Source organism: Schistosoma mansoni, chromosome 1 (assembly GCF_000237925.1).
Source record: "Schistosoma mansoni strain Puerto Rico chromosome 1, complete genome".
In the NCBI taxonomy this organism is placed as follows: Eukaryota; Metazoa; Platyhelminthes; class Trematoda; order Strigeidida; family Schistosomatidae; genus Schistosoma; species Schistosoma mansoni.
This window is the reverse complement of record NC_031495.1, coordinates 61,779,576-61,789,164: the sequence shown is the minus strand read 5'-3', so window position 1 is coordinate 61,789,164 and position 9,589 is coordinate 61,779,576. Positions and strand designations below refer to the sequence as shown.

General features: G+C 32.5%; 1 protein-coding gene across 1 annotated transcript; it reads right to left on the bottom strand.

The window, feature by feature from the left end:
- Positions 1-230: 230 nt before the first annotated feature.
- Positions 231-1,698, bottom strand: Smp_200190 (uncharacterized protein; the record flags this gene model as incomplete). The annotated part of the gene is made up of 2 exons (XM_018795115.1): positions 231-337; positions 1,506-1,698. 2 exons carry the CDS (start codon positions 1,696-1,698, stop codon positions 231-233), a joined length of 300 nt encoding a protein of 99 aa, XP_018649460.1.
- Between the last annotated feature and the right edge of the window lie 7,891 nt (positions 1,699-9,589).

Genomic DNA, 9,589 nt, shown 5'->3' with positions numbered 1-9,589 from the left:
TTATAATAAGGTCAAAAGTATGACACGCCTGATGATATAAATAATGTCTGATATGAAAAAAAATTCATTATAAAGTAGCATTGTGAAGGCAATTAGTGAACGGCTACTCAATTTATCCGCGTACAAATTAAAAATCTTTTAAAATAATGTCTGAACAAAAAGCAGTTATCAAAAATGCCGATATGTCAGAAGATATGCAACAAGATGCTGTGGATTGCGCAACACAAGCTTTAGAGAAATATAATATCGAAAAAGATATAGCAGCATTTATAAAGAAAGAATTTGATAAGAAATACAATCCTACATGGCATTGTATTGTTGGACGAAATTTCGGAAGGTTAGTAATAATTTGTGACTTGATATACATATTTATTGTTTAATATGTAATCAATGTAATTCACTCACTGTCTATACAAAGATAAATATCATTAGAAGTTACAATCTCGAGATCGTAACAGTGCATAAGGAATTATGCAACTTAATTGGAATTCAATACTGGTTAGTGTTTTTTTCAGAGAGTTAGTTTTTCTAATGGATGGGGTCGCTAATCCCATGCCCAACCCTCCTCATTTACCAGGGTTTGGGACCGGCAGTAACTCAAGAAGAGCTACAGGCGGAGTTGGAATTCGATAGTATACATGTATTTTGACCATATTCATTTAACCATTTTTTCAACCATATTTATGTTATGCGATTTTTGTTCATAATACATGTACATACTCGAGTCACCAAAATAAACGGTTTTTAGTTATGTCGTATACATTCTATTACGAGAAAGGATCACAAACTACGTGCTGTGAACAGGATTATGTTAGTTTGATTCCATTCATCAAAATCACTGAGAAATAAAAACAATATCAAAGTGTAGATAGTAGAGGAGAATTTAAACTACACTTCAGAAGAGATGTATTTCAATGGCATGAAAGCTGATATAACATTTGATTTTTCTCTATAAAGGAATAATTTGATTTTTAAAGAAGACGATATCTGTCTGATCAATCAGAAGATATTTCCATGTTTAATGATAATGTCTCTTATATCTGCGTTACTTCAGTCATTCACTCTGTTTATAAATAGAATGTCTAGTTCACGTTGCGAAACGTTCGATGAAAACACAGATGTCAATTTGACTGGATGTAGGAATGAAAAGCAACATCAGTGGTATATTTAGTAATTCGTTCATGAATTAAGCAGCAGTCCCTAGAGTAACAATTACAAACTAAACTTAGTTGAATGACAGACAGTTGGATCAAAATGATAAACGATGAAACCACTAAGCACTTATCAACAGTTCCATCTTCATTTCTTATGTTTCTCCGTCCAATCCGTAAGCAAGTCAAACTATCTATGTCGATGGAATGTTATTCAGATTTAGTCATTCTATGCACCCTGTGGAATTTCCTGTTTTGTATTGGTGAATTCAACTAAAGTTCGTAAGATTTTCTTGTTCTGAAATTTGTGTATATATTGCTAACTGGTTTGTCATTTCTCTCTTTTTATTGCAGTTATGTAACGCATGAAACAAAACATTTCATCTATTTTTACTTGGGACAACAAGCAATACTTCTCTTCAAGTCTGGTTAATTCGGAGAAAACCGAAAATTCAAGAGAATTGCCACCAAAACAAACATTGTAACACATATCTGATTTTTCTACACGCAGCGTAAACCAATTAACACGATTTTCTGTAGTTCTCATTATTTACCGACTTTATCTTTCTATCAACAAACATAGAAACTTATACAGGTTGAATGAAGATCACAAAACAGAATAAATATTAATATGACAGATTTTGTATCCAGATTGTTTTTTGTACTGGTCGATCTATTATTGTATTGTCGTCAGTGTGTGCTTTTGTCTGTGGTAATTTTATTAAATCGAAAATGAAGCTTCTTCATTATTAGTAAACAATTCAAATAAACTATTATTCGTACAGATGACCAAGAGTGTTTTCCTTTTATATCTCGTTACATAGGTTTGTTTCAGGATGGGTAATTTCATTTTCATTTCTAGTTGCTAGAGAATATATGTAGTAGAACACAGTTGATGCTTAATGTGAGGTAAATTTTGGAATCGTATTTAGTGCACGGTCACTGTAAAAGTGGATCATGAAAGTCAGTCGTTAAATTATAACATGGAGAATATTTCAGTGATAATTATAAACTGATAGGATCGTTCTTTATTGACGCACCTCCACAATCGATGTATACAATGCACATATTCTGTGACTCTGGAACAACTATGCTATAATCTAGTAATAACCTAGTTATTGAATTTAAGACCCAAATATTTCAGATAAACTGAACCACTGATCATTTCACTGAATGAACATATCCCGAGCATTTGAAATATATTCATATATATCTATGAGAGCAACAAGTTTCAGTTTATAAACAGTAGTATGTTTGTTTAACCACTGAAAATAGATTAAGTTTGTATAGTTTCTTGATTACGTGAATAGATCACATTCAAAATGTACGCTCCATATGATCTATTAAAATGTGTATCATATTATCGATTGGTAACAAACAAACCATCAGGCAACGAGGCATCTCGAATCCTTCTTCTAGATGAATGAGATGCCTACATATGCATACTTCCCTTGTTAACTCAGTCAGTTCGGCTGCACATTCCCTTTTCGCAAATCGACTGTACCCATCATACTTACAAAGCAAAATACTAACAAATGTTCGCTTCAAAACATGTTAAATGATACAGATAAGAAAGTATATGTGAACTACTTTGATTTTTAAGGAATCGAAGCTCGTCTTACACTCGTATTCTAAACATTTGATCCTTATAATCTAAATGATGTAAGAGAAACAGAGATGAAACAACACATTCGTCAAAATATATTTCAAAATTACTTTAGTCTACAAGTTTCGTATGATGACTCATAAAGGAAGCATTTCTGAAAACTTATATTAATGACAAATTATGTCTCTTTCATCCAATCACTGGTTTCGGTCGCCTTATACATCAAGACTAATTACTGAAATGTGTGAATGACTGAAGGAGATGTGAATGTTTCAGCCTTACATTAACATAGTGGTTGAGTATTTACCAGAACTACAAACATGTTCACAATCCCAATTTAATCTTATCAAATATGATGGAGAAATCGTTTTGTGTTGAGGTGAATCGAAGCACAGGTAGTGATGTTTGTATGAACTAATGATTCATTTGTACTTTTTGTTCACCTAATTTTGAGTTCCAAATACAATCCGTTCGTAAAGAGTACGGTACAGTCAAATGCACTAAACATAAATTGTTGAGTTTCATAATTCAATTCTCCTAATTATTTCTAGTTTTGTTCAACTGGCAGTTATAGAGACTCCATTTTTTCACACAACTTTGAAATACATGTAGGTATGTAATTCATCTCATTGAATTAGCACAATATTGTATGATATCTTCTCACATGTATTAAATAAATCAATAGTTGAAAAAGTCTATGTTAATTTGTTGCTAGGTATCCATTTGTACTATAAAGGTTTATGTGAGCAAAATTAAAAATCACTGGAAGAACCAAATGATCAATAATGCATCAATCACTAAGTCATTTACTTATATAAAAAAAAAACAATCGCTAGTATGAAACGGTTAGAAATATGTATCCAGTTTCTTTCATTCAAATATTTAAAAAAAAAGAAATTTTTCAATTATCTAAATGTATATGAATAAACAGCGATTGTTTAACATGAAAGTCATTTTTAGTTACATTTTATTCTGAACCTACACGAAGATGCATTTTGTCTAATGCTTCTTCATCAATCTGTGAGGTGATATTTGAAATGATGAAAAAGTCAGTGCATCTATAGTATTAATTTGATACAGAAGAAGAAATTTTGAACCACATATAGTTCACAATTAACTTGCCTACAGATCAACGAATGCTTATTTTACAATATGAAATCTACAACATTATTGATGGAGAGTTGATTCACTTCACAAAGATCATGTAATTGAACAAAGATATAGTTCAGAATAGTTTAATGAAAGAAACAATATGAGTTTTCGTCTCATTAAAGACGAGCGGATATTGTTCAGTGATTCTAGTGTGGTGGTCGATATTCGATATTATCCTTAAACTTCGTATATTGTTTGTCCTGATAACCGTTACTCGATAACGCCCCAGTGGTGTATAAATCAGAAGGCGAATACGAAGGGTTGATTGCGTTTATTATTAGATCACACACAGATATCCAAAATTACAGGTACGTTAAGCAAGCATGAAAGAGTAGTGCCGTAAGGCAGGCGAGTGAGCGTGAGAGTCGAATGAGCAAGAGATCAATCGATCAAGGCATGCGAGTATAGTACAGTGTAGTGAACAGGATTAAGATGTACATATATGTACAAATGGAAATATATATATCATCGAATCAATTAAGTGATTAATAGTAAGGCTAGCAGAATGAATACATGCGTAGGCATTATGCAATGCTCAAGCATACATAATAAAGGTACAACAGTATAGATAGGTTGTTGTTGTACGAATGACTATCCGTTAAATAAGTTAACAAAAGGGCTTAGCCAAATTAGGTGTAAACAAACTCAATTGTGTGTGAGCTGCTATACTAGAACCCTACGGTATAGTGTTCACTGTTGAAGAGTAATTCTGAAGACTCGTAAAATAAAAATACAACTGTTCATCTATGATCACTTTTCTGTAGCCTTTAGCTGACGTTATTTGACGGTTAAATTCATGTTCAAACGGCATCAACTCACTATCAAACTATCTATTTCAAACAGGAAATCAAGCGAAAAACAGTGGGCATTATTCAACTCATTTAAAAAGTAAACAAAATTATTCCGGAAATGATTCTGGTCAATTTTTAAACAAATGTTTAATTTAATTTGCAATGTTTTAAGATGTCAGTGATTTGAATAGAATTTGTAATGTCTAATCTTATGTCAAGTTCACATGGGTTATTCTATTTTCTGGACAGACCAGTTTATTGATTCTTTTCAATCCACATTTTGACTTTGTTAATTATCCGTTTACCAATTTTGATTGTTTTAATATGAGTGCATGTGTGCACATTGTTTATCCTACACATCACATGTCTATGGCTTATATTTGTTTGCTTATAAATATCGATTAACGCTTGGTTAAATCTAGTTGGTTCATATGCCATCTCTCATTCGTTTTGCTTCTCTGTCTCCTTTTCACTTCGTTTTCCTGATTGTCAGTTCAGTTCAACGATTGCATGAAATATATATGTACTCAAAATACATTCTCGTGTTTGACTTATTGAGTAACATGAATTGAGTCGATAATAATATAGGAGGATTGGTGGCATGTATATTTCAATAACAATCATTCATTCGATCCAATTAGAGTCAGATATCGACCCGCAAAAAATTTCGTCATCATACATTAATGATGGAAGCTTATTCAAAATACATACCATGATGTTATTAAAAAAAAATTTCTATATTCATTGTATAGTAAGAAACTTAACTGGAAACAAATCATTTGACTTGAACTAATCAAAAGATGACCACGATATGATTTGCGTTTCTTAATGACATTTATAATCGTAGCAGAATAATTCAAGTTCAAATGTAGTCAAGTGGTTCATTCACTTAAACATTTAAGAATACTTGATGGTCATTGTGAGAGTAATGACAAACTGATTTTTTGGTTAATCTGTTTATGACAGGTAAGAACATAATCGTAATTTATTTAAAGTAAACAGAGAGTTGAGCTCAAAATCTATGCAACAATTATATTGTTGTTCAACTTCAGTTTGAGTATATTTGTATTAAAACAAAAAAAAATTTAATCAATCATTCGATTTCGACAACATTACTTAACTGACGTACTTCAATTTATTCAAGCGAATCAACTACACAAAAGATTGAGTTCAATGTTTTAAAGTTCTCTTGTATAAATTATCCGTAAAATTAGAATAGTTTAACTTTTAAATGTTTAACAAACTAGTGGTGTTTAAAAGTAAACGACCAATTAGTGTATTGAAATGTAAAAGTAATTAACCTCCTAAATAGATATGAATAAGTGAAACGACTAGTACATCATAGAAAATGTTGGAACATATTCACTAATTTGCATAAATGAAACTCATTGTTCATGAAATTATCACATAAACCAGAATAGCATTATTATATAGTTGAGATCATGAGTCAATTGAAGCTAGACCACCATGGAAAACCTGGAAGCACTGGACGGCCGTTTCGCCTTATTTTGGGGCTCCTCAACAGTGCGCAACCACGATCCCACCTCTCGAGATTCGAACCCAGGACCTACCAGTCTCGCGCCAGAACACTTAATCGATGAATAGTGAATGGTTGCTCAAATTCGTGGATTGGTTGAAGTTAGACATTGACACCGTTGGATGCCAGCTCAGTGGTCTAGAGAGTATGTGCTCTGGTACGTCTTGGGTTCGAATCCCTCATGCGGGATCGTGGATATGCACTGCTGAGGAGTCCCACAATAGGACGAAACGGCCATCCAGTGCTTCCAGGTTTTCCATGGTGGTCTAGCTTCAATTGACTCATGATCTCAACTATATAAAATTACTAAAATCTTCACAAACCCCCCTTCTGAGAATAGTATTAATTTGGCAAAGTTCAATATTTGTAGAAATTGTGTTATATTTTGCTAATGCAGATAATTCTTATTAGAATTTCTGTACTGAACACTTTATCTACTGTGTAAATGCTTATTAATTAACCACGCAGCATCTCGTTTACATATTTTGTTCTTCTTTTGATAGTAATACAATTACGGCGTTACTACCACTGAACTACAACGTGCTTACTAATCTATCGTTTGCCTTGACTATCGCTGCCATTCCTCGATTGACAGTGAACAAACCGTCTTCATGTCCTCAGACTCCTGAAACTCTAACACCTCCGCCAGAATGAATTTTGACACACATCGAGTCGACCACTGCATTCCATTGAATTCCTACTAAAACTTTTAAGCGTCGACATATTCCGACATACTTTCAGTTGACTAGCCAAATGAAGTTTGATGCTTTCGTAGTTATGGTTGTTTAATTCTATTCCTGTGGCTTGTAACACTAAAACATCTGCCTCTGTTATTAGTGAAGCTTTACGACGTCTTGTGCAGATATCAAAGTAACGGATATCCAGTTTATCATGAAATTATTTGTTTGCTTACTTTCACGTATTGATTATATAAATATGATTAGTTTATGAATAATAAGATCATATTTATTCCTCTTCATACTAGAGGTAACTAACACTGTACTGATGTTGTTCATTGGTGTAATACGAATTGATGTGTTTGATGTCAAACCCATTTTAGGTAGAAATGATTGTGATTCATGTCTGATATCCGATCCGAAGTAGACGAGGAGGAATTATACCCTACAACATACAGGTTGAAAGATGAGTGCTTAAACGAAACATATTTTGTACTCATTGGAGTAAACGAATACTATGGATTTTCGAGAGGAGAAAAATATCGATCACAAATAGGTTTAATAATGTAAGAAATTTATTGAAAACACTTGTCTCCTTAAGTTTCCTGTAAATCCACTTCAGTTGTAACAGGTAAACAACACACGCATCAACACAAACACACACTGCATACACTGGAAACACAATTACACACACACATACATACTTACACAGTGAACACAAACAATTAATCGTAACTCAAACATTGTTGAAATGACACTTATACATGAAATATGAGACAACCAGTGAGCGTTTTTATGTTGACTTTCAAAAATGTTTCTGTATTGGTTACCTTATTTATTCAACTGCCTAGTTATCCTTAGAATAAAGGTAAACACTGTTTAACTGTGTTAAATAAACTTAAAAATCGATTTGTTAAAATACTGTCGGAAATCAACACAAGTTTCTACTGTTGGAAATCCAGTTACATAAATAGATATATTCATTTTAACAACAATCAGATGGCGAGAACATTTGAAAGGTAATTCTAATTTCAAGAAACAAATCATTGAAAAGGCATGGAAGTTCATACAAAAATAAAGAAACCATTCTGTAGCATTGTATAAAGAAAGAAGATGGATGTATAGAGTACTGTTTCCATTCCTAATTAATAAATAAAATCCGATATTTTTGTGAAGTTGAATATTGGACAGCTGTGGATTCCAAGTAGCAAATTTCATCCTGTGCACTTGCATCCCATTCCTGAAATTTACATTGGGTCTCGATTACAGAACATTTCGCTCCAGATCCTTTATTCACTGGGCTATTGAGTCCAGATATCCGCTTGACTGTGCAACGAATTCCTGGGATGAAAGACGCTAGGACCGAGTCCCGGTTCCAACATCAATATCGAAATGTAGATATATTCAGCTGACGACTCCTGAATAGGATAGAACGGGTATCCTAGATACAATTGAAGGCTAATATCCAGCTTTACTAAAACACACGAATCTACATGGCACCACCGAGACAAGCTGCTCAGAATGAACATGTGGTGAAAGAGATTGATCCACTGAAATATTCAACTTTAACAATAGGACAACAAAAACTCCTTCAAATAAAATCAGACACTTCAAATTAATATCCATTCCTTTTCACTGATGATGTATCACATTGTTATCAACGGGTGATAACCAAATAGCACAGAGTTATCCTCAATATTATTTCTTCAAAAATGCACGAATCATTCTTTTATAAATAGATAGCTTGAAGGTGATATACTCCATAAAACTTCAATTTATGATTACTATGAAAAATATTATCAAATACTCGCTATTCAGCTACAAACATTGAATATCACATTAAAAATATTGTCATCTAAATAGATGTTTCTATGCACTCTTAGATGACCTATACATAGAAGTGTAAAACATTGTGTAAACTATTCTCCAAATTTTGTAGATAACTAATTTTGTTCAACTGTAAACTGGTGTTATTTGGAACGATATCGATGTGTAATATGATATTCAACTGAAAGAAAATTCAAATGTTTGGTAAAAATAAATTTTCTTAGTTTCTTAGTGGTTTTTTGTAATACCCATATTACTGGTAGTAGAAAAAACTAGAGTTGTTAAAGATTTCATAGTTTAACTCTTACCAATCAAATACTGAATTCATGAGTTATAACCCACATTTTTATCGGTCAGAATCGATGCATAAATTCAAAAATAAATCGTTCAATTAGTTACTAGGCGGTGACAAGTTTTATTTTCTAGACTAGTTATGAGTAATATTCACAATAGGTAAACAAAGGTATCATATTAAATAGTTTTCTTAATCGTTTTCGCAAAATCTGACAACTCAACTAATATGATAATAATTTGTCTCAATGAGACTGAGGAATATGCAGGTTACATATGTATATGTATACATCACTGTTTGCCATACGTTTCTGTGTGGTAGCAACAACTCACACCACTACAAAGTTTGCTTTACATTGAGGTTACTACTTTGAAGTCTTAAAAAAACATAGTTTTCCGAAGTTACAAATATTTGAATGCATAAATCAATGTACGTTTTTTAGGCATCATATTACCTAGAAAAAATTATTAAGTGCTTGATTTTTTGTAACGGAGATTTAAGTATTTATATTTTCGACGGTTTAAATCTCTCTAGTTGTCAATCAGTCTCACAAAAT